Source organism: Falco punctatus (assembly GCF_963210335.1).
Source record: "Falco punctatus genome assembly, chromosome: 8".
NCBI lineage: Eukaryota > Metazoa > Chordata > Aves > Falconiformes > Falconidae > Falco > Falco punctatus.
The window spans coordinates 52553384-52578372 of record NC_137588.1 but is presented as its reverse complement, the minus strand read 5'-3'; the positions used below and the strand labels follow the sequence as shown (position 1 = coordinate 52578372).

The 24989-nt window shown below is 40.1% G+C and overlaps 1 protein-coding gene across 2 annotated transcripts in view; it reads left to right on the top strand.

Annotated features, from left to right (window-relative positions):
* The first annotated feature begins 10652 nt into the window (after nucleotides 1–10652).
* TTC1 (tetratricopeptide repeat domain 1) overlaps nucleotides 10653–24989 on the top strand; it is a 34097-nt gene continuing 19760 nt past the window's right edge. Inside the window, exons 1-3 of one of the 2 annotated variants that reach the window (XM_080398110.1) lie at nucleotides 10653–10740; nucleotides 11320–11652; nucleotides 23316–23376. In XM_080398110.1, the coding sequence (XP_080254236.1) occupies nucleotides 11329–11652; nucleotides 23316–23376 (385 nt within the window). In that variant the 5' untranslated portion in view covers nucleotides 10653–10740; nucleotides 11320–11328. Of the gene's footprint in view, nucleotides 10771–11319; nucleotides 11653–23315; nucleotides 23377–24989 lie in introns of both variants that reach the window. The other variant, XM_080398111.1, reaches the window with a different exon arrangement.

Sequence of the window (24989 nt, the reverse complement as noted above, 5' to 3'; positions counted from 1 at the left end):
AGGTACAGGCAATAAAACTGATCATAAACATGGGGAAAAAAATACATGGATCTGAGGGAGGGATCACAAAGATTACAGAGGAGGAAGTCTGATATGCCACCTTAAAAAATGAAACCCTTGCAAAGCCACCTGACTTCTCTAGAACAAATCTATTCTAAATACCTTTTTTCACCATTGGAATCTTCTACAACCTCCACCAGGCAAAGTCAGCCCAAATGAGGCTATAGCAATCACCCTCTTCCCTTTGTTAGTCCTTCAGTTGTTGCAATGTTTTCCTTTAAAGGAAAAACTACTTGGGTCAGGGCATCATCATCAAACCTTGTGGGACAAGTCCATATTAGCCCATTTTTTTAGTACAGACAAAATTAATTTGACAAGCAGAACATCCACAATCTAGTGAAATGGCAATTGGAACACAATGGTGATCTATCACATGGAACTATACTCCATTATGCATATTTTGATGCCTATTAACAGACCTTATGATGAACCCATTTTGTGGGCAAATAGATTTGCCTCCAAAGAGGAGTTGCTGCCATTTAGCACAGAAGGTGTTCATAAAACACTGTGAATTTCTCCAGGTTAAGCTACTATGTGGAGCTTAATCACTAACTAGGGGCTTGTACAAAGCCATTCAGCTGAGAGGCACAGCTGTAATGGCTCACGGAGTATTGTTACAGTCCAGCTGCACATAAATTAAACCCATTAGGTTTCAATGCACTCAGCTATCACAAAAGTGCTTCTTATTTTTTAAAAGAGTTATGGTAAAATCAATCCAACTGAATGCGACCGAAACTCTAGAGCATTCTACATTCTTTACTCTTTGGAAAAGCAGTTTTCTATTATCTTTCTAAATGTGAAAGGGAGAGAAGAGGGGACATTAATATTATAAAGTGCAGTACTAGTTTGGAAAATGTAAAAATAGCAGCTTTCTACTCAACACATGTGCCCTCTGCTCTCAGTTTCTGTGCATGACTTTCACCTGATACAAATGAGCATAAAATTGCACAACACAGGAAAAGATAATCTGCAGCAGCTATGGTATGGAAGTATTGGTATACCAACAACTGCTTATTCCTGTTAGTGGCCACAAACTAACCAGCTCATTCCCACAACAATAAACTGGATTCTGTTTTGATACACTCAACAACAGATACGCCTACCTTTTTCCAAACCATGCTTTGGATCACACACTTCGTAGGGCCAAAGATAGTATCACAGGGATGGTGCATCAGACAGAGAAACACCATATTTAACCTGAAGTGGTCAAAAAGAAATACTTCAGAATATGAAGACACATCATGCTAGTTGAAGTCACTTTAATGGAACCAAAAAATGTTTCCAACCATTATGATTTTTTGGGGACTGGAAGGGGTACTAGTTACCTTCCTCATAAAACATGTTATTTGTGCAAAATGTAAGTCATGATTCCCAAGTTCAGTAAAAACACTCTAAGCAGTAACATAGTGGTCAGGTTACTAACCTAGCAGTCCCTAGAGTGAAGAGAAAATTGAACACACAAGTCCCTTTTACAAAATGATTGCTATGTCAGCTGCCATTCTGTAACTGTTGGGCCTCTAACTGTTTTTTTTAAAAAGACTGAGATTTGCTTTTCCCTCCAAAGAACAGCTGAAAGGGTTCACTCTCAGCAGATACATCTAGACTGTAGATCTCAAGTGTTTGGAGATACCTTCCTGCAGCATACAGCAAGGTCTTTGGACAGGTCCTTGGGTTTCAGGATGCCTTCTGTCCTCCCAGCAACATCATAGCACATGCCAGCAGCTTAGGTTCTCCCAGGCAGTCTGTATTAGGTCCCACTGTCAAACACCTACTTCTCTCCATGCATTGAACACAATCCATAGACAACAGTATTTTGTTGTCTTTTGTTATCTTCCTAGATAACCCTTACCTATGCAGGCATATTTTTATTTTATCAAATATTTTTCCATGTATTTGTCTTACAAGAGTTTAATCCTTTCTTGCAAACCTGTGGATAGCATTCAGCTAATATGTGAAATATAAAATAAAACCTCCAAAGGCTCACAGAAGAAAGGGGAACAGGTATTTTACATGTAAGTGGTGCATTGGAGCCTTCTGCTCAGCTGACATTACAAGCAGACAGAAAAGATATACTTAAGCTCTCTCTATCCATTACTTACTATTTTAGGTTTGTATACTTCTACACGCAAACTTTTAACTCCCTCATTATTCTCTTGGGATGTGTAATTATTGGTTTGTCTGTGAAATGGAAATTTCTCCCTGAACACAGAGTAATCAAAGCATCATTAACCATGATTTCTGTGGTAAAGTGTACAGTATTTTTTTACTCCATTCTCCTGCCTGTGTAGAGATATTTGCGCCAGCCAGCTGAGAACAAGCATGACGTTCGAAAGGCATCAACAAAGTTAATATATATTGGACAGTGTGTAACATTGTCTGGGAAACAGAGAATGAAATCTAGATATAAAAATAGATGTGGTTTAGCCTATTCATAGAAAAATCTGGACTCAGGAACAGAAACCTTATTCCATCATGCAAAGCTGCTTCTATGTTTAATTGTAGGCGAATCTATGAATATATACAAAATTATGAAAATAACATATTGCTCATTAACTTGCATGAATCTTTACCCTGGTATTTTAAAGAAATGAGGCTCACACAATCATTTTGTCTGTCCATCCATTGGCTTCCTTTCTTGTCCTCTTATTAGTCTTTGAATCTCTTCATTGATTTCTACAAAATTGAACGAGAAGTTAAATTAAGAAAGGTAATCAATTATGTATTTTGAAAATTTGTGGCTGAATAGAAGGAAGGCACCCAAACTAGTGCCTTCTCTCAGGAGAAGACTTATTAAGTCTCTCTCTTGACCAATTTCAAAGCCTGCTGGCTTCTAAGCTTGTACATGCTGACTAGTCAGCACACACACAGCCCAGAGGCAGCTAGGCCACCTGCTCCCATTTGCCTGATAACAACAGGGTAATGTGGAACAGGGCACGTGGGAGGACAACATGGAAGACAAATGAGGGTGCTGAAAACACCAAATGAAAGGGAGAAGTTTTAAGAGATAAAGGTTGCAAAACCACAAATCAGCCTTTACTCATCCTAATGGTTACAGGACAGCATTTATATCATGTTTATCTGACTGATTTATAACTAAAATGAGGAGATAAGCAAAGCCTCCCTGTAGAGAAAAGCAAGGCTATTACGTCAGTTTATGTCACTATGACATGGACAGATGTATCTGCATTCCTCTGTTCTCTTGCCTTGGTTGTAAAAGTATAAGGTTAAGTTCAAATTATACTCATTTGTATTCTATGAGTTGGCTTTTCCCTAGAATATCCATCATTTTAGGAACACAACATTCAAATTTGAAAACACAGTTCTAATAAGACTAATCTGAAATATTTTTTTCTGCTTTTTAGTCATTCACAATGACATGCTTATTCGCTGCTTTTAATCAAGCACTGGCTTAATGTTAAAGTTGCATTTTTTGATTTATTCCTGTAATCAGTGAACTCCATAGACATTACAAACATGTCTCAGTCAGTTCACTTTTCCAGTAGCATTGTTGAGAGTGTAAGTCTGAAATCAGCATAAGAAGCAGCATGCCCCAAAAGAAAGTCACTGGTAGGGCACACAATCCCACCAGATGAATCAGTGACTTCACTATGGCAAATGCTGCTTTAGATACTTTAATGATGTGAACTGACACAGTTTTGAGCTCAAATCAGACAAATTAATTTACACTTGCTGAACAATTATCATTCTGCCTCTACAAAACGTGAAGAGTGATAAAGGCAAAGAACAGTCTTAATTAAGAGGTTGGACCCTTATCTTGGACCCTGTGAACTTGAGTCAAACTGATGAAAACAACGGAAGGCTTGAAAAAATATTGGGATAGGGTCATTCAGATAAGTGGAAGGTGACAGGGAAAGGAAAACCGGTTTTGTTACTGAAAATTTCTTATGTCAAAATATATTAGCTTGACCAATGAAGAACATACTCTCTATCTAAGTAATCCCCATAATCTTTATAGACTCCAGCTAAGATATGGAGAAAAAGAGAATGGATGTTCAAAATGAGTAAGAATCCTTCATAATTTCTTTAATAACTCAACCTAAAAAGCAGACGTAGTAAAACTTTAATTTACAGATGTAATTAAAAAGCCTTCAATTTTCTATTTCACAACTTCTTTTAAAATGTTATTTGGGAAGCAAAATAATTTGATTCCACTGAGATTTGTGTCCAAATGTTTAATTCTAGCAAAGAACCTGGACTTTATGTAACCTCTGGAAAATGGTAATTATTTTTTCTTTGCTTCATTTGCTGAGCTTTGGTTTCTTTACAGTAAAGATCAAAAAAGCTGTCCCAAAAAAGTATATTTAGCATATGCTGTGGAGCCTGAGGTAATTATGAACAGTTCATCCTCTTCTTCCAGTCACCTTAGAGTCCAGTCCTGCACGACTGCAAGACAGGGCAGCTTCCATCCCGATTTCAATACGAACTGGATCAGTTTTGCAAGGAAAGGAATGGGGACCTGGGTTTGAAAATCCAACATCGCCATCTGTTGGATTTCTATTCTGGGTGAAGTTCACAAATATTCCAATCCAGCTAACAGTTCCCTGAATTTTACACACACAAATTCAGCCTCTTTCACAGTAAATCGGGAAGACTTTTTCTTAAGGCAGTAAGAGATCTTAGATATCCTATCTTCAACTTCAATTAGGTCTCTTCCAGAAGTGATGAGTTCCCAAAGCTCATTTTTGTTGAAACTTTTTACAGTAAAATCCAGGAAGGAAACTGGCAAGCTTACAGAGAAAGAAGTTAACTAATTAAATTCTGCAGATGCCTTTAAAAACCCCCTACTTAAAGTACATAAAGTAGCAATTTGGTTTCCACAGAAATTCCTGTGTCTTGGAGTTTTATTCTGTTTTATATTTAAAAAGAGAGAATGCTTTTCAGGCAACTTGGAACTAGAACCTATAAAAAAAGGAAAGCTGTGAAAGGCACCTCTTCCTTTGACTGAAAGCTCCCAGATATAACATGAATTCTTTCAGTAGAAACTCTTTCACTCAGTCTTAATTTCTAAAATAATTCACCTCTTGTGCAAAACACACGAGTTTACAGTAATAATAATAAAAAATAAAAGAGAAGCTTTTTTCCAGAATGCTGAGTTTTAGAAGCACTCAGGTGTACTGAGCTGCAGTACACGGCAGTCAGCCTGTCTTCACCCCAGCTGAGTGCAATACTTGGTATTAATCCTTGCAGTGCTGGTATTGCACCAGTACTGCACCCAGTGGGGCTTGAGGCACCTTTACATCCACGTTAACAAACTTGTTGTACGCCTGCCTGTTCATTTACATTATTATTGTCTTAAGCAGCACAAGGCTAATTTTTTCTCAAGAAATGCATACTTTTAAAATACATCAGAAGTTACCAGCAGCTTGAGCGTAGATTAGTCATTCTCACCCAACAGCAAAGGCTCCTGCTTTCATCACTGTGTAAAAATAGAGTCCAGCCTAGGGATCCTAGTGCAACACTTAAACTGAGAGGAGCTGCACGCAGGTAGGCAACAGAGCAAGCCCAAAACAGGCCACAAAGAAAAGATCCTTTTAATATGCAAAATTCATAACCCCAGTTTGCTCTAGTTCTGCTGTGGTCCTCCTGCAAAGCTTAGACTGTGAAAACCGAGAAGCATCCATATACATTGCTCAGTTTGTGGGCCTCATGTTGGCTCTACCTTGTGAATCTTCTGCTGTAAATATCAGTATTTAAGAATATCTAAAGACTGCAAAATTCAAATGCATAACCTCATAGTCTCTGGCTGTTTGAATCCACAGGTTTTGTTCCATCTACTGGAAAAATTCAACCTCCCTTCAAGGCTCAGATCTGAAATACCTTAACACTTTTAATATTGTATGAAAACAGAACGGTAAGTGAGACTAAACAAGTTTAAGATCATCTCAAAGTTACATTGTAAAATCTATGTATTCCTGAGACATATAAACAGGAAATGTTCATCAGGGAGCTCAGAACTGGAGTAATTCACAGTTCATGGAGACACTTAGAAAAATAATGCAACTTTCTGGAAAGAAATATTAGAGAATTCTTACCCACAACGACAAATGAAACATGGGTATCACAAGTCTGCAGGAGGGAGTGCAAGCTTTAACAAGCAAAGAGCTGCTTCTATTTGTCACAAGACCTTGAATGTTTTAAGGATGATTTTTTTCAAAATGCAGGTACCTTTTTTCTTATACTCAGTTTTCTTGCTTTCTCATATAAGTCAAGGAAATGAGCAAACACATGAAATTCAGCAGTAAAGGGTCACCCAGCGTGTCCCTGAAATCAGTGTCATTATGCACACAGATTAGATGCCTAATTGTGCGCAGAGCCATCTTGCAAATGTGGCCATAAATACTGGAGCTACACTCCCAAGTTGCCAGGTACTGTTCTCAGGAGTTTGTTCAGCATAAAATCCACTGGCCTTCAATGTTTAAACTCTTGTATGCCTTTTGTTACATTTTAGGAACATTTTACACTTGGAAATACTAGAAATTGTCTTTGGTCTCATTGTCATCTTGTTAAGATATTTTAGTGAACTCAAAGCTATTAGGCTATGAGTTTTCATAACATATATTAAAAGAGCAGAGTCATTTCACCAACTGCCAGTTCAGCATAGCTGCAAAACAGGGAACAACTATTATGAGTTTTAAAACTAAGTGTTTTTAACAATCTGAATAAAATGCTCTCCTCCTCCCAGCTGCCCTCTTGTCTTCTGTAATAGTATTGTTATAAAAGGTAGGCAAAATCCAAGTTTGTCTTGAAAGCAGTAAGGAAAAAGTATTTGTATACAATCTACTAGAAAACTTTCATGTCAGAAAGAAAAGAATATACATCTTTCACATTGGCCCTCTCTATATTTCTTTCAGCACTACTGAGAAAGCAAAAGTAAACACAACATTCTTCACTTCCTGGCAGCTTTTCTTTTGGCACACTACATTGTACTTGAGTCTGTTGATCATGCCAGATAACATCACCAACACCGTCCTATGGGTTTGGGAAGAAACAGAAAAAAATGTTAAAGGTTAAAAAAGTTCTTGATGAAGGAAAGTACTGAGATATAGCCTCTTTGTCTGACTTGACCTCTTCAACTTATGCCTGGCTTAATAAAAGTGTTGTAGTATTAAAGTTTTCCACTTGAGGTACTCCATGACCCTGGACTCTGCTGTGTACTTGCCCAGAGAGGTAAACCCATCCAAAACAGGGAGTAAATTTCAACAACCCAAGCTAAGGCTTCCATCACTGAACACTTATCCAAACATATCTGCTTTATTCAGGATTGTATGTTCTTGATTTTTTCAACAGGTGTTCACTTAAAGGAACATAAATGCTCTGAAAAATCCCTTAGCACTAGCAAGGTTAAACAAATTATACTAAGTGTTCGTTTTTGTATATATACAGCCTTCAGCTATTCATACACTTCCACTTACAACAATGAATTAGAGATTCTAAAAGACTGATTAATGCAATAACATGTTCTGTGTTTGAACAAGTAAGATTTAGTGGTAAAAACTGGCAACTGCCCTATAACCTCCAGGGTAAGTGCATATGTTTAAAAATACTGTGAGACAACTTGTTCTTGTCTTTTCTAAACATAAAGTAACCTATGAACACAACACTCCAAGTGTAAAGAGAAAGTGAGACATAAGAAGTCATATACATCGACTACATTGGTACCTGATGGTGGGTTAGAAAGTCTCTACCTTTTCATTTGCCAGCTGGAGGATTGGTCCCCTGATGGCAGGCAGAGAACTCTTGTTTCTCCTGGTGGCTGCTCTCTGAACACCAGTGAAGCCTTTGGGATTTTACTTCATAGGGGCACTGAGGAGCAGTTCCACAGCAGAGATATGCAGAGACATTCACTGAGCTGCAACTTGCTCAGGGCTAACCTCAGGGGAAACCAACAATCCTAAACAGCAGTCATGAGGCTCAAAGGTCATTGCTAAAAAGGACTCCTGGGGACATCCCCATCTTTAATAAAGCAGGACCATGGGAAATCTTGCCTTTCTTGCTAGATCTAGGATAAAGATTCATAAAGGAATGACCACACCTAAATGACAGCAGGGAACTGGGATTCTGGAGAGTTGCATTTTTTCACCTATGTTGTGTTAGAAGAAACAAAACGCTGAATAAAAGTTCAAGGAGATCCAAAGTGTCTCCAGATCAGAGGAGATGCAGGCAGAAAATTTCTATGGTAAAATCTGCTAATTTTTCCTCACACTTCTTCCTATGAAGTCAGTAAGTGTGTTTCATCAAGTTGAGGAACTCTGTTTAAAAATGTGATAAGGAAAAATTGTCAGTCATTTTGGAATAGAAACTCCATGGGACAGAAGCCAAAGGCAGCAGATAGATTTTGGATGGTGCACAACAAGGCTGGCCAGGGACCGGAGTTGGGAACCACAGCATTCCTGAAAAGCAAATGTTCCTAATCCTGGCTCCCATCAAGCTTCGAGCTGTGGGGAAGTAGAAGCCCCTGCCTCACATGGAGGCAAGGTAGCATCTTGTCAGGGATCAGCAGCAGCTCAAAATTTCTAAGCAGGTCCAATTCCTGTAGTTTTTGCTGGCAAATAAACTCTCTCTTGGAAAAGATAAAAATAAAGGCTAGCACACCATCCTGGATGAAGTGTTGACCTCTGACGTCCATATCAGTTCAATTCCTTCTGGGGATGAAACAGTGTCACTTTCTCAAACCCCTGTACTCTGCACAGCCAGAGGAGATTTAAATAGCATTTCAGCAAATTCAAAACTGTATGGATTGATTTTGTACCACAGCTGTAATTTCCTTCTCCCTTTTCAAATGAGATGATATTTAACAGGACAGTGAGAAGGTTCAGAAATATTTTCTGTAAGTCAGAATAAATTACACAGTGCAAGCAGAACAGCAGAAAGGCACATTTTTGGGGGCTAAATCATTGCAGCTGGGATGTTGCAGAATGCTGAATCTACTTTTATCCAGAGAGGGAGGAAAATCAGCCACAGAGCTCCTGTTTGCTTTCATTCTAACTAGCCATGCTCTTGCCAATTTTCTGCAAAGTGTTCCAATCTCTTGTTAATACATCTATTACTGGCACCAACAGACTCAGACATCTGAAATGTTCATTTAGAAGCAGTGATCAAAGAAATTAAGACCAAAAATGAAGTTGGCATCTGAATCTTCAATTTCTACCCCAACTTTGGGTAGAGAAAGGAATACCCCGTAAGAACACTCCTTAACTGCCTCCTTGCTTGGCATAGTGATTTTTAATTAAAAGGTATTGTTCCACACGCCTTTGACTTCAGAATTTGTGAGAATTCAGTTTTGTTTCAAAATTTGGGGACCAACATTAAAAGGAATGCATGTAAAAAAAGATGAAAGCAAATTTTATTCCACTGCTTGATTAGAAAGAGCTCAGTTTTCACATGTCACTGGAACAGAAAAACCAAAACTGAAGTCGGTGATGGAAACAACCAATTAACGGTGCCTTAGCAGTGATACGGCTATCACACGCACACTCATCACTCACTAAATGAGCCACTAGACTGAAGTAGCACAGGCAACAGAGCCTGAAGCAACACCACCAATCTGCTGCTGTAGATAAGATCCCTCTTTCTGTCGATCTATGAAGACTTTCCTTCTTTTTCTCTTCCGTCAGCTGATCACGTTTTCACCCCAATTTCTTTTCAAGCCAGGTGGTACTTGCCCGGGACCTCACTTCTGCTGTTCACCTGCACCATGCCTAGCTGTGCCCTTCATTTCCCAGTCCCCACAGCGTCCCCATCCCTCAACCGCTTCCTGGTGAGCCTGAGCAGTGCCCTTACCGCGAATGGGTGAACTGCAGCAGGGATCTACCACCCCAGGACATGCCATAGCTTTAACTGCGCCTGATCCCTTGGGGACCCCCTGGCGCAGCAGCCCGCAGCTCCCCGTGTCCTCAGAGCTGCCCTGCACCCAGCCTAACAGGGGCCTGCCCCAGTGCTACCACAGGGGCGGTTTCAAGGTGTAACTTCTAACCTAGCAGTGAGCCTAAATAACTACAAGAGATACTCCTTTAGATGAGCAAAAAGGCTGCGCAAGCGGCCCAAGTAAAAAAACTCAGCATCCGGGCGCCAAGCACAGGCGAGGGCAGCCCAGCAGGGCGAGAGGCGCAGGGCACAAGGGCTTCCCTCACTCAGCCCGGCTCCCCACTCAGCCCGCCCCCCCCCCCCAGCCCGGCCCTGGCCTTCCCCCCTCAGCCCACCTCTCTCCTCTCAGCACGGCCCCCCCATCAGCCAGGCTCCCTCCTCAGCCCGCCCCCCCCCCCAGCCCGGCCCTGGCCTTCCCCCCTCAGCCCACCTCTCTCCTCTCAGCACGGCCCCCCCATCAGCCCGGCTCCCTCCTCAGCACGGCTCCCCCCCCCAGCCCGGATTCCCCCCCGAGCCCGGATTCCCCCTCAGCGTGGCTCCCCCCAGCCCGGATTCCCCCTCAGCATGGCTCCCCCCAGCCCGGATTCCCCCTCAGCACGGCTCCCCACCCCCAGCCCGGCTCCCCCGCCTGAGGGGCGGCCGCCAGCCTCCCGCGCGCGTCGCGCGCCCCCGCAGGACTACAGCTCCCAGCAGCCTGCGCGCGGCCTCCTCCTATTGGCCGGCGCCGGCAGGAAGCGCCCTGCGGGGTGAAGGGTCAGGAGCGGCCGGCGAGCGGCGGTGGAAGGGAAGGCGCAGGTCTCTGCCCGCGGCCGGGCGGGCGTTGGGGTGGGCCCGGGCCGGCCCCGGGGGAAGGCGGCGGTGTCCCGGGGGCGTTGGCTGCAGCCCGGCCACTTGTCTCAGGGAGCGGGATAGGGCTGAGATGACAGAGCCGGGAACGGCTACTGGGGGCCTGGCTCCGGGGGGTTGTGATGGGGCTGCAGGGGAGCGCGGTGCAGGCGGGGCCTGGGGCGGCGGTGAGGGGCTCGCTGCACGCAGGCGACAGGGGGCCGGGCTGGGCGAGGGGGTGCTGAGGCCTGTGTGCGTGACTTCAGTCCTATTGCAAAAGCAAAGTCGCGGTAGCATAGTGCTGTGCCGTGGCGGGCCACGGAATCGGGGCTCGTGAATTTAACTTGTTTATGGGAACAGCATACTGGCCCCATGTTGCTGTATAGTGCATAGAAGAAGCGTGTATAAATGGCTCCCTCCCCTGGGGAGTAATAGTTTCCCTCATGTGATGTCAGGAGTACTTGAGAGATTTCTTTTCTGACAAGGCATTTATATTGTGCTTATTGAAGGGTTTTTTTCTCTTGTTTCTAAAAACCTAACCTGTCCAAGGAGTCCATCATGGAAGAGTTTAAAGATGAAAGTCCACCTGAAGAATTACTTGATCACTTAAAGCTTTCTGGTCAGAAGTCTTCAGAGACTGGTCCCAAAGGTGCACAGAATCCTAAAAACATTGAAAGGGAGTGTACACCATGTTCAGCCAAAGATTCCACTGCTGCAGATGAGTGTTTCCATGACTGTCATGACTCCTTTGAGGCAAGAGAACCTGTGCTGGATGATGAAGGGAATTTACAGAATGATGAGAATAGCGCAAGGAAGCAGACAGAACTAGATGAAGAATACTTACTAGAACTAGAAAAAGATATGCCAGAGGAAGAAAAACAGGTAATGCAAAGTATCTATGTTGAATATACAAAGATACATTTTCAGTGTCGTGTTTCTGAATGGTCTGTGACTGGCGTGAAAATGGACCTTTAAAACTCTCTTATGTGTCTAGTTTTACTTTTCTTCTGCTTTTAAGTAACGTATTTTTGTTAGCTTTCCTTGCTGTTCTGAATCATAGCATTCTGTTGCAGATTTTTGCCTACTTCACCAGTGTATAAGGTTACTGCGACTTAGTGAGATTATAAGAAACAAAAATCTCCCTGTCTCATGTTACTTAGTTTGTGTGCATTCATTGTTTCACCTGATTAGCTGCAAAGTGCTTTTCCAAAGCTCAGAGCAGGTTTCAGGATAGTTCTCATTATCTGAAAGGTTAGTTTATGTAATACAACTAATTAGGATTAAATTTGAAAGTAACCCTATAGATTACTTAAGCTTTAATCAAACAGAACATATTAAATGTGTGATTCTTTTTTTCCTCTCAGTGTGGTTACAGTGGACAAAATGTTTGGGTAATAAACTGGATAATGTTGTGTGGAGTAACAAAATAGGTCACAGGGGAAATGGTGTTTACTGCCCTGTAAGTCTGTGTGAAGCAGGTTTTTTTTGACCCTTAAGCAGTGGTGTCATTTGACTGCAGTTAGTTTTCAAGGTTCTAAGATATTATGGTCATCAAGTAGTTAGGGGGAAAAAAGTATAACTTTATTTTTTTCTAACTTTGAGAAAACTTGTTAAATCACTTCCAGGATTAGACTCTGTTCACTTGAGTAATGTGGTGAATTTCTGTTGGTAATTGTGTTCTCATAGCAAATGGTGGAAGTCTTGCTACTGATTTAGGCTTTTTTTTTTTTTTCCCCTGATTTTTTTCAATTGTAGCTTGTAAATGGTGGGAGAGTAAAGCTATTAAATCTGTGTCCCAAAATCAGCTATTGCAATTTATTTTTTTTCCCCAAACACTGTTTTTTGACAAGTTACATAGCTTGAACAGGTCATGTTTCAAAGAACTGATCCAGCCTCTTAAAATCAGATTGAATTATCCAAACAAGCAGTTGGTTGTACTGAAAATTGAAATAGTGGTGTACTACTGTATTATTTGGCAGTTGGGAAGAAGATGGAATTCTGACGTGTTGTAACTTATGTGAAGGGAAGACTTCAGCAAACGTTATTTTATAGTCTTGTAGGCATGAATTAGATCTTATTTTAATAAAGGAAATGGAGCCCTTTCTGGAAGGCCAGCTGCACAATTTGGATCATGGGTAACACTGCATAACTGATTATGATGAGGCAAGAAGAGTGGAGTAGGGAATAGTAGCTGACAAAAGAAGGCAGACAGCATCATATGAAAGCATTACTTCACAGGGGGAAGATAGTGTGTTGTATAGCTGTATATTATATATATATATAAAAAAAAAATATAGCTGTATAGTTTTTATACTGGAAACTCCCAAATCACCAGGAGCAAAAGAAATTACTATTGTAATGGACAAGTTCTACTAAAATGTGGCATTTGATGAAAATGAAGGGTCATATCCAATTAATTTTTTTTAAAGTCCTTAAAATATTACAAATGTTTCAGTGAATTTATAGGAGCTTATTACTCTTTTGTACAGGCAAGCTGATCTTTTCCAATTCAACTGACTCTGTAAAGCTGGACCATGCTTTCTTAACTGTTGGCTAGCTCTGTTAACTGTTGGCTAGCTCTGTCTGTATAGTAAAAGTAAATAAATGTTGGCTTTACATTGCCCAAAAAAGTTGGAAAGAGGGGTTTGGCAGTAACTTGACTACACCATGGTCTTACTGTCAGCCTCTGTAAATAGAGAATGAGGGGCAGAAATATGCAGAGCTAAGATGCCAGAGGCAACCAAATGTCTGAATTGTTTGTTACAAACCAGTATACAGAAATTTAATCAAGTTGTGTCTCAAATAGTTTCCTTGCTGGTAGGGTGGGATTTCTGACCAAAATATATCAGTGAAGACAAAAAGGTAGTTTTAAATCTGTAGTACAGGTAATTACGTTAATATAGAAGTTCCTTGAGATGGAAAAGCAGTACAGGATTAGCGGGTAAGGGGAACATGGAATATAATCTCCTTGAAGTAGAATGACATAAAATGTAACGCTTTTCTGCTGCTTGACCTTGTAGAAGTATCTCCCTCTCTGTGTGTCTCAATTTTGACATCTGTAAAATCGGCATAACGATGCTAACCAAGATCTAATGATGAATAATAAGAGGGAGAAAAAGTCTCAAGAGGTAATCGGGTGTATCCTTTGCCTCAAAAGGGCCTCTGGAGGTCATCTAGTCCAACCTCCTCCTCGAAGTTAGATCAAATCGATCAGCCTGCCCAGAGCCAGGCCCAGAGAGGCTGGAGACTACACAGCCTCTCTGGGCCCCTGTTCTAGTGTTTAACTGCCCTCACGGTGGAAACTTTTTCCTCGTATTCAATTAGAATTCCCTTTGTTGCAGCTTGTGACCATTGGCCCTTCTTTTTCTGCATGCTTACAGAAAGAGTCCGTCTCCATTTGCTCTAGCAATAAAGCTTCCCCAAGCCACCTTTTCCTAAGGCTGAACATACTCAGTTCTCCTAGGCTATCTGTTTAGGTCATGATCCCCCGCAGTGCGCTGACCATCTTGGAGACCATCCACAGGACTCCCTCTGGAAAGTCTATGTCTCTCTTTCTCTCTCTCTCTTCGGTTTTTGGTTTTTTGTTTGTTTGTTTTTTTCCAAATGGGGAGAACAATAAAATTGAGCACTCTCCAAATGCATCCTCTCAGGTGCTGAACAGAGGGCAATAATCACTTTGCTTGACCTACTCACTATGCAAAAAGCATCCCTTTGCCCTTGTGCCTTTTCCAGTTCAGACTAAACCCTCCCTTTTTTTTACTTGTATTTATTGCTGTACAGCAAGGAGCATTGTCATCATGAGTCACGATGAAGCTTCTGCAGCAGCCTGTAACTTGAAGGCAACTTGAGAGTTTCATGGACAAAATGCTAAAAACTGGGGCAAAATTATGTAGTACAATTAAACTCTAGAAAGAGCATCAGGCCTGGAAATTGGGTGTGTTAGTTTTCGTGCTGCTCTTGTTTCTGTTGGATTGTTAGGTAATCACTTAATTTTGCACATCAAATTTTGCCTTCTGTAAAATGAGCAAAAGAATTGTGAATGTTGAATGCTTGCATTCAGCTTTCTGGAACTCCATTGAAAGGTGCAGTGGGAGTACAAAATAATAACTTGAAAGCTGGACAGATGGCCTTAAGAAAGTATTGAGACAGCTCTCATCTTTCTGTAGGCTGATTTCCAGTGATATTTAACACTTGTGCCCTTCAGCTTGGTTTATGGTTATACCTAATGAAATGGATGGATTGCATCTCTTGGTACCACCATAACTATTAGATTGGCAATACTTACATTGTGAACTTTATGTTCCATGGAGAGCTTTCTGAGTGGTTTATATAAGCAGTCTTTAAAATACAGCTATTTTTTTCTTCAACAAAATATTATTGGTATCTCTTATAAGTAGACCTTGAAAAATCCAGAAATTAGAGGGGAATTAGAAGCTTAGAGCTGTTGTTACAACTGTTGAAGTAGCCCATTTGCATGATCTTACCTTACATCACCCTACATTCTCTGTGTAGTAAAACCATGGGGATGTGTCATTCCTGAATTGCCACTGCAGCTTTCCCCATAGTATTTGGAATTGATGGCTACAAATTTTATTTTTATTTTTTAAAGTGTTCGGTATATTTTGGTTATGAAAAGACTCTGCTAAATGATGCAGCTTTTGGGAAAAAATACTGCAATTACAGTCTGAAAACAGTTGCTGTACATCCATTTATTCAGTTTTTCACACATCTTAAACCTCCTTCCAATAACTCAAAAGGTCATTTTTGATAAGGGCAACATGATTTTTGGTTTTTGCAGCTGGAGAAAATGAGACAGAAATATTCAGAACTTACTTGACTGTTTAGGTTGTGACCAGACACTCAGCAGCAGTGCTGCATTTGCTACTTAGGCAGTCCTTGATCAGTTATTCTCAGCCCCCTGCTGCCTCCTTCATTGTGCTGGAACACCTCGCTGTGTGAATGTGCAGTGAACTAGTTACAGGGAATGATTCAGATGAAAAATAATGCTCTATTTTTAGATCAAGGGCGGTGCTGGTAAAAGTAGACATCAAATGTCAGCATCGTGATGGCATACAGGGGTAAATGGATTTTCTTCAATTAGACTGCTTGCCTAAATAATAAAAACTTCCTATGAACAGTGGTTGCAGCACCATAAACTATGTACGCAAGTCATAAGGAGATCTGGATGTTAGCCCTGCTCAAATCAAATTTATGCAGCTATATCTTAATGTATTTTTTTTTTAAAACTAAGCTCATTGTTGTGTGTTAGCAGCTTTAATAAATAAGTTCTTTTGAGTGGTGTTCTCCAATAACTAGGCTGTAGAAAAGAAAATCTCTAATTTATTCTGGAGATGCAAAGATATTCTAGTCCTTGCTCTTGCTCTGTGTGTTTATGCATATCCTATATGTAACCTTTCATGGTAGCAGCTCTAAATCTCATCCATGGAGAAGCTGCTGCAGAGATCAAACTGAAGGAGTAAGCAGTTGTGTATTTTCTCTGCTATATTTCGAGAGTCCCATATAGCGAGATTTCTAATTTTAAGCAACAGGAATTGCTTCCAGGGAAACAGTACTGGTACCATAAGAAGTCTTCTCTGCACAATAAAACAAAGTTAAGAACTTGAAGGGATATTAAGACACAAACCTGCAAGAACTATTCTTAAAAACACATGTAGTGTAGAGCCTGCTTACTTGCCTGGACTTGTAACTAAGCTTTTGAAGAATTAAGCAGCCTGTAATGAAATTCATTTTATAAATTTTTTGTTGTTGTTTCAAAAGCATGCTGATTGCTGCCTCAGAAGAGGCACTGAGCAGTAAATTGCTTTTGATGCATTACAAACAGATTTTTCTGGTTATTTGTCATTGACAGTGATGGCTTTGACGTTGGTCTAGTCTGCAGAATTAATCAGAAGACACCCAACAGCTGTTGCATGGTAATTGTTTCAGTCTGACCTGGTCCTCTTCTGGAGGGACACCCATTAATTACGAGTTTATCCAGCAACAGGATTCCGATTCCCTCATGCTCTTCCATCATGACAGATGTTGTCTTGTTCGTTGGGCCTTATCTGGCAAAGACTTAAGCACCTGGCATAGTAAGCTCTTATTTTGGATACAGAACACTACTTTCTAGCTGCTAGAAGACCCTGGAATAACTATCTAATATTCCTCAAAAGCAGTTCCCTCCTTTGGGCTGTTGCGTGTGCGTTATTGCTACAGCTGGCTGGTCATGCTCAACTTTTGTTTTAACACTAGGAAATGTCAGCCAGACAAGGAATACAGCTCTAGTAGAGGAGATTCTGGATTAGTATCTTGCTAGCAAATCTGTAAGAATTAAGTGAAACTGATCTTTGAGAAATAGTATTTTTGAGTTATACCTGAGATTTTTTCAGTTCTGGGCTAAACAGTAAAATTTCCTTTTTTCTTTCTTTTGGGTTTTTTTTTTTCTGTTTTCTCCAGAAGTTCTGGGCTGTGTTAAGAGGATGCTGTGTTAATCAAGAAAATTCCTTTAAACTGCTCCTCTCCTCACCATTTCTTCTCCATGCTTCAGGTTGATCCCATTGTTCTTCCATAAGTTACAGCTTCTGTATAGAATTTGCTTTTCCAGCGGCTGAAGAACCAATCTGGGATTTCTTCTGAGGTGGTTTCTCAGGTGTAGTCATGCATTTCAGCGTTTTGTGTTTTCCTAGTTCCATCTGTCTAACATTATGTAATCACCTTGACTCTCAAAGCTCCTTTTTTTTCTATAGTATTTACAAAATCAGAGCTAAGGTACAAAATGGAAGATGGGATACGGTGAAGCAAGTCATATTTTGGAGCAGTCCTCAGGTGTTGATGATCATTTGGAGATGGTCTCAGAACTCTTTCCAGGAAGGTTTATGTGGTTGGACCAAAAACCCCCAGATTATTAGTACATGAGACAGTCCAACTGACTGCACAGCAGTAAAACTTACTACAGAAGTTACTGACAAATACGAATAAGGAATATGCCTTTTGTTAACAGTGCTCATCAGCATTTAAAAATTTTTGTATAGCAATAAAACTTGTAAGACAGTTGGGTTTTGAAGGCATCACAATGCAGTCTTGTGAAATAAAGTAAAAGGTGATCCCCTTATTCAAATGACCTACTTTAATAACCTCAATCCTGTATACAGTAGAGCACCAGTACTAAATATGCTATTGTTTTTGTTCAAATTGGAGGAAAAAATGGATTGCTAGATTAAAACTGTCCTGTCTTATGGATTGCAAAATAGAGTAAAACATCATGTTATATTTTCTGAGTTAAAGCTCGGAGAAGTGCATTTGAGAAGTGTACCTGTATCTGCTAGAGTAATTAATTCCAAGTGCTGGCGAGAAGAACCTTGAAAAAATCTGGAGTTAGTCTCCCTTGTGTTTTGTAGTTCTTTGGATTATGTTTTTAAACAAACATGAAAGTCTTTTGCTGGATGGCAGTTTAAGAGAAAGAGTGAGAAAGTATACCTTTCAGTGCTGCTATCTGATTTTAGTCTTAGGTTCATTTTTGCATTTTTCTGGTAGATGTTGATACTGTCAAATGGAGATAACTTGTGGTGGAGATGGGTTAAGTGGTCAGCTCCACTTTTCTGAGTGAGGTTGTTTCCTCTGGAACAGGAACAACTGAATGGCATGTATTGTCACTCGGGAATAGTCATATTTAGTCTAGGGTGTTAACTTAAACTTTTAGACTGTCTAGTATGGATGTGACCTATTGTTTCTGGAAGTGCTGCTTACGATTTCAGGAAAAAGGTGGCGATTTGGCGGTAGGAAGACTTTAAGTCTTTACGGTGGAGTTACAATCAGCAGAGATTGGCCAGAGTCTAGTGATGCTTATTACTCTACCTCTTGAGTGTAGAGGGCAGATTTGGCACAGTTTTCAAGTGACAACTCTAGAAGTATTTGAAAAAGAAAATTTTTTGAGTGACTACAACCTGAAACTGAAATTCAAATACCTGAATGCATGATACAGCAATAGCTTCACAAAACTGCAGGGGGAAGCAGCCGACTACTAATGGATGACTTGGAAATAGAATTGGTATTTAAAGCTGAGAAATGTGTTCTTTATCTGTTTAAATTCCTTGCTTCTGTGCACCCTTTGAACTGCCGTAATTTTAAATTGACTGCTACTTGGTGACCTTACAAACTGGTATATGAGATGATGCAGATGTGCATTGTCACATTGTATAAATAGCCTTGCAGAGAAGAGAGTGCGCATTTTCAGCTCTTGAAAAAACTGGAGCCAAGAACAGTTCCCTAGCAAAGTTAGATCAATTGATCACATAAAATGCATAGGAACAGCCAGAGGAAGAATAGTTGGAAGCATTACAAACTGAGGGTGTTTGTCCTTCAGCTCTCACCAGCTATATTTAAGGATTTTACTTCCAGCACTTTTAAATTGGTTACTTACAAAATAAACAGTGAAAATGTGTAGGCTCCTTTCTTCTCTAATAGTAAAAACAAAAGCATTAAAGCCTTATTCTAACCTTGAATTTTTTGGCAGAGCTGCTGAGGTCCAAGGACTGTATTTGATGGCCTTTTTTTTTTTTTTTTTTAATTGTGTACTTTATTGTCAGAAGGCCAAAACTGCCTTTTCTCATTGCTTCAGGTCAGGTCTTAATCTTCAGTATCTCTAGCTTGCCGGGCAGGTTTATGTTAAGATCCTAATTTCTTCAGAATGTGGACAACCATAATTCAGTATCCAAATCTGTAAACATTTCTTATCAGATCCTTTAAGAATCATATTACTAGTTAAATGTCATTATTTATTCTGGACTTCAAAAAATGTTTTGACTTCGTACATAAAAATCTAATGCCTGCCACTTGGAATTTGTCATCTTTGTGTTAATAAAATCTGAAAAAAAAAACCAAAACCCAAACCCTTAACATTTTGAAGACTTTGAATAGCAGAAAATTGTAATGGAGTGTAAGTTGGGGAAGTTGTGCCTGACCCCGATATTGTATATGAGCTGCTTCAGGGAACATAGTGGTTCAAGATACCATTTCCTCAGGCAGAGCATTCTAGGAGTTCAGCCTGACCTACTTCCCTCACCGAGGAAAGGGTAGCCTGCCCTGCAGCTACTTACATCTTTTTCTGAAAAATGAGTGGGTGGGGACACTGAAATGACATTGTGCAAAATTTGTCCCAAGGACAAGTCACTAACAATTTTTTCACTCTGGGGCTGATACGATCACAGTAAACTGATGACCAGTCAATTTGCAATTGTCCATTGAGGCTGGAAATGTAGCACACTGAGTAAAGAGGTTATGTCTTCTAACAGCAGTTTAGATTCTGGTGTTTTTTTGTTTGGTTTATTTTACCCTGAATTTGACTAGAAGACAGATTCTAACAGCATCCATTGGAGCAGTCCTTTCAGGTTAAGTGTAAATTCATCCAAAATAGTTGACTTTCCACTGCTTTTGTGTTAGATTTTCTGTTAAAGAAAGGTATGTGTGTGGGAGTAAATTAAGTATTATTGCATGCATTTAATTCATATTATTTCATGCATTATTTCATAAATATCATGGTGTGCTTTAGAGGGCAGCATGTTTAGGATGTGACGTGCTAATATGTATGCTTTTACATTTTGTAGAAAAGCTGGGGAAATTTACCTTTAGGGATAGTCTCCTACTATGTATTGCTTATGGGTCATACTTCAAATACAAATCCATAATGATGCTTGAGGTACCCTATAGACTTTAGCTTTTTTAAAAATACTGTGAAAAATTGTAGTTTGGAATCTAAGGGACAGCCTGCACCCCATAATACAGGGATGTCTTGAAAACATTGGGCAAGCTGTAAGAGAAATAGTGGTTTGGAAGCAGGACTGCATTGTTGGCGTCGTTGCTTTCCAGGGAGCTGAGTAAGCTGCAAAACCATATAAGGTGGTAACAACGCTGCTGGCTTCTGAAACGTGCTTAGACACCACCTTTTCTGGTCAAATAGTCAGAAGTGACCGCAAGACTGTCGCTGACATTTGTACGTCTGTAACAGTTGGATGACTAATAGTCCTCTGTCCTTCAAGTTTGTGCAGTTTGATTCACAGGCGAGAGGACATAGCGAGGAACAGGCTTTCGGAGGAGGAGAGCTGTATGAGTCATCAGCTTCCCGGTTTGAGTCCTTAAGCTCTTTGGTTGCTCAGAACATTCAGCAGCCCATGTTTCCCCAGTGAACATGGCCATACAGCCACACTGGTCTTTATTCTGTGCTGGTGAGCTTCCAGGTCACAGTCCTCTTGGCTACCTGAGAAGGAATCCCACAGTTGAAGAATTTTTTTTTTTTTTTTTTGTTCCTTTTACACTTTTTTTTTTAAATATAAAGCTTGTTCTCCTGAAGCCTTCTTGCAGCAAATCGCTTTTTATATTAGTATTGAATATTTAACCGGGGTAAGCATATAATACTTTGTAATAACTTTAATAAAATTAAGCAAAATAATAATAATACAGGTAAAGCTCTTCATCCGGTATCCCTTGACTGTAGGGTTTCTGCATCAGGAGTACTATGGCCATGCTGCAGTTTTCATTTCATACCCCCCAAAAAAAATGGCTTTTGTTATTGTAGAGTTGTAACTCCACCTTATGCAACAGTGAATCTGTTAATGGCACTTAAAGGCCAGTTCTAAATAGGTCATGAGCAATGAAGTCAGTAGGGCTAGTGTTTCAAGCATTTCTTTTCTTCAGTGAGGGTTGTCTGTGTAGATCTTTCACGTTTTCCAGTAGGATCATCATCTCTAAACCTGTTCTGTGCTGAAATCTGGCTGCTTTGTTCACTGGTATGAAAATGACTTCTGTTGTGCTAACTTTGACTTTATATGCATTCAAGAAGTTTTACCAATTTCTTTCTGTGGAGGGCCAGCTGCGATGTGCAGTGACCTTGCTGGAGCTGTTCTGCCTGGCACTTTGAAAGTTTGGGTGCAGCTTTCAAATGCAGTTAACATGCTCCTTCAGCTGAATGTGCACTATCCTGCCTATACAGGGTAATTCACAAATAAATCTGTGCTCTTAATGCAGCTTGTGTCTGAAATGCTTAAACTTGTTTGTATACTCATATTTAGAAAGCACCAACTGGCCTGCATATATTGGTGCAAGTGACATTGTGGAAGGACTTGTGTAGATTTGTCAGTTGACCCTGGAGGAAAGCCAGTTTCTAAACAGTGGTGCATGTTTTGTCTGACCTATGGTTTGGGTTTTTTTAAATGAGAGGAGCAATGAGTTTTAGAAAACATATTTCTAGAACACAACAGGCGATAGGAAAGAATGTAGTGATCCTAGGCATGTATTGAAAGGGTCAGAGGATGTTTCACTGTGTAATTTTGTGTGTCAACTGAATGCCATTCTGCTGAGCCTAGTTTTCAGAGCATTATGATCTGTTATTACTAAGATGGTGACAGCAGCCAGGTGAATTACTTTCCAAAACCAATAAAAGCAAGAGGAGAGAACCTCTGATTTTGTATTGTTTGTCAGTTACTTGGCAAAGCTGTGAGATGGTGCACTGCTCCACAAAGAGTACTATATTTAGCTGTTTCCAAGGAGATGTTCTGTGCGATATTGATAATTGCATTAATCCTTGATTTACACAATCTGCAGGAAAGGAAACTGCTCCTTTTCCTACTGTTGGCTTTTTAATTGGTCAATGATCTGTAATTCATAGACATATATAAGGATGTCTATTTGAGTATGCATGTGTGTTCGGTGCAAAATCAGTGGTCAAATGATCATTTTTCTACCACGAAAATTATTCATGAACACGAGCATTGCCTCTTGATGTTACTGTCTTACTTACACTGCTTTGTTTTTACTTCTGTGAGGTATGTCTGCATGTGAAAGACTTCCATTGTAAATAGGTTGAAGAGATGGCTTGGTGACATCCTGTGCTTTCTGTGTCAAAGGCTAAGAGCATTCATGTCGACTTCACTTGTGCCAAGAGTACTGTTAAGATATTCATGGTTGAAAACACAACTCTGCTCAGCATGTGCAATTTTCACTGTGTAACAGAACAATCTTCCTGTCTCTGGGTCTGATGGTTTAGTCACTCTCTGCATAAGAAACCTTTCAGGGCAGTATTATCCATGAACCCGTTTCTACTGCAGTCAGCTCAACATGCTTTGTACATCTCTGAAAGTAATTACCAGTTTCTGAGGTGGAATTATTTCAGGCAAAACCTTTGAACTCTACATCTAACACATATTCTACATAGTTGACCTGCTCTAGTTGAATTAAACTGAGTTGGAAAGGAGAAGCAAATAGCCAGTTAAAAAGCCAACATATTAGTTTAAACATGTAATTCACTATGAATCCTCTTTCTGCATACTGTTGTCCATGAACTGGAATTCTTTAATTGCCTTGTTGTTATACTACAGTGTTTCATAGATATAAAGCGTATCATGTCAGAGTGACTACCAGAAAGTGATCTTGGTACTAGTTAGAATTCTTGTTATATTTTATTCTGATTTCCATTCATACTTCATTTGGAACTGCAGCTGACCTACTTGTTCATTTCAATTAAATACTTTGAGACATTGTCTTTTCTTTTGTAGAAAAGAAGAAAGGAGAGCACAGGGCTGAAGGAGAAAGGAAATGAGCAGTTCAAGAAAGGAGGTGGGTTGATAATGTTTTAACATCATATGGATGTTAAAGAATCTGAAATTAGTACTTAGCCATCATGGTGGTGTTGCAGAAAACCCACAGGAAGATCTCACACCTATTATTGTTCAAATGTATCATCTATATCATTTTTCATCATCATTTAGAGAACAGAAAGAAATAGCAGACCTCCTTAAGAGTTAAGTTTAAATCACAAAGCCTTGTATTACTAAAGCAGGATTCTCATGAAAGGGAAGTGTTTAAATCCAAGAAAGTGATACAGAATTGACTGCCTTCCAAGTGCCAAGGTTTCTTTTACTAATCAAAAAAGAGTTCTACTAGGCTGAGTTTTGCTAATGTGTGTGCTTAGAATTGATGCAGGACTCGGTGGCCCAGTAGCTCTCTCATACCTTTGTATATTTGCATGTTTCCTTTTATCCACTGGCTCTATCTGTTACATATTTTATTTATGTATGTGTATGAGTATATACAGACATCTATATGTATGTATACACAGAGATGTAAGTACACATAGGTGTGCATATATGTATATGGATACACATGTATATGTGTATATAGAGATATATACACATGTATAACTGTACCAATGCCTTTAATTAAAAAACATAAAGGAGGAAGTGTTTTTGACACCTGCCTTTCATTTAATTTTCTGGTGGCTAGAGGATTCACAAGGAAACGAGGATATGCAGATTTGTACTTGCCTCAGTCAGCAGGGACACAAACAAGTAACTTCCCCTTCCCAAAAGTATACCCTGATAACCAGACAGTGGCCTTCCTGTGGGAGGTCTCTTATTGTGTGCTAAGAGAGCAGGATTCCTGGGGAATGATTTACGAGTTCAGGCAAGCTTCAGAGCAGGCAGAAGAAAGCCGCTTGGACCATGAAAGCAGCAAGCCTGTAATGTTGGCTGAATCACCCTGTGAAGCCTCATCCATAGCCTTTTTGACAAATTCTTTAGCGGATCTTTTCAGAGAGCCTGCCATAGTCCTTACTGATCAGAAGTACACGACCTTTTAAGCACCTGGATGGTCACCAGCTAATGTGCACAGGAAGAATTGCGCTGTTTTGAGGACAGTGTGTTTGTCAGCTGGCAGGACATTGTTCAGAGTCAGTACAGGGCCTTTTCACTCTTGACTCTACTTTTATTAGAAAATTAATAACTTGATAATCCCATGTGGTTTACCACTGCTCCTTGCTTTAGACCAGACTTGATAATGGATGACCTCCGGGTGATAATGGGCTTGTGGCAACTGACCTTTGAGTCAGTCACTGAAGATGATGTGACAAAATATCTCCATAACTGCTTTAAACAGGTATCAGTGCAGTGATGTGCTTCCTTACAGATCAAGAATATGCTTAATCTAAAGAGATTCTACAACTAAGCCTGGTAACTCAAATAGAATTAAACAATTCCAGGGATGAGAATTATATTCACATCATGCTGCACTTGTTACATTAAGCTCAGAACTATATTTCTGCTTTTACAAGGGTGTTGATTTGAAAATGATTGTCTTTGATCTATGTGCTACTCAGGTACGTACTTTGTGAGCAGCTACTGATTCTGGTTTAATATTGCATCATATACTGAGAAATGTTTCCAAAGAATTCA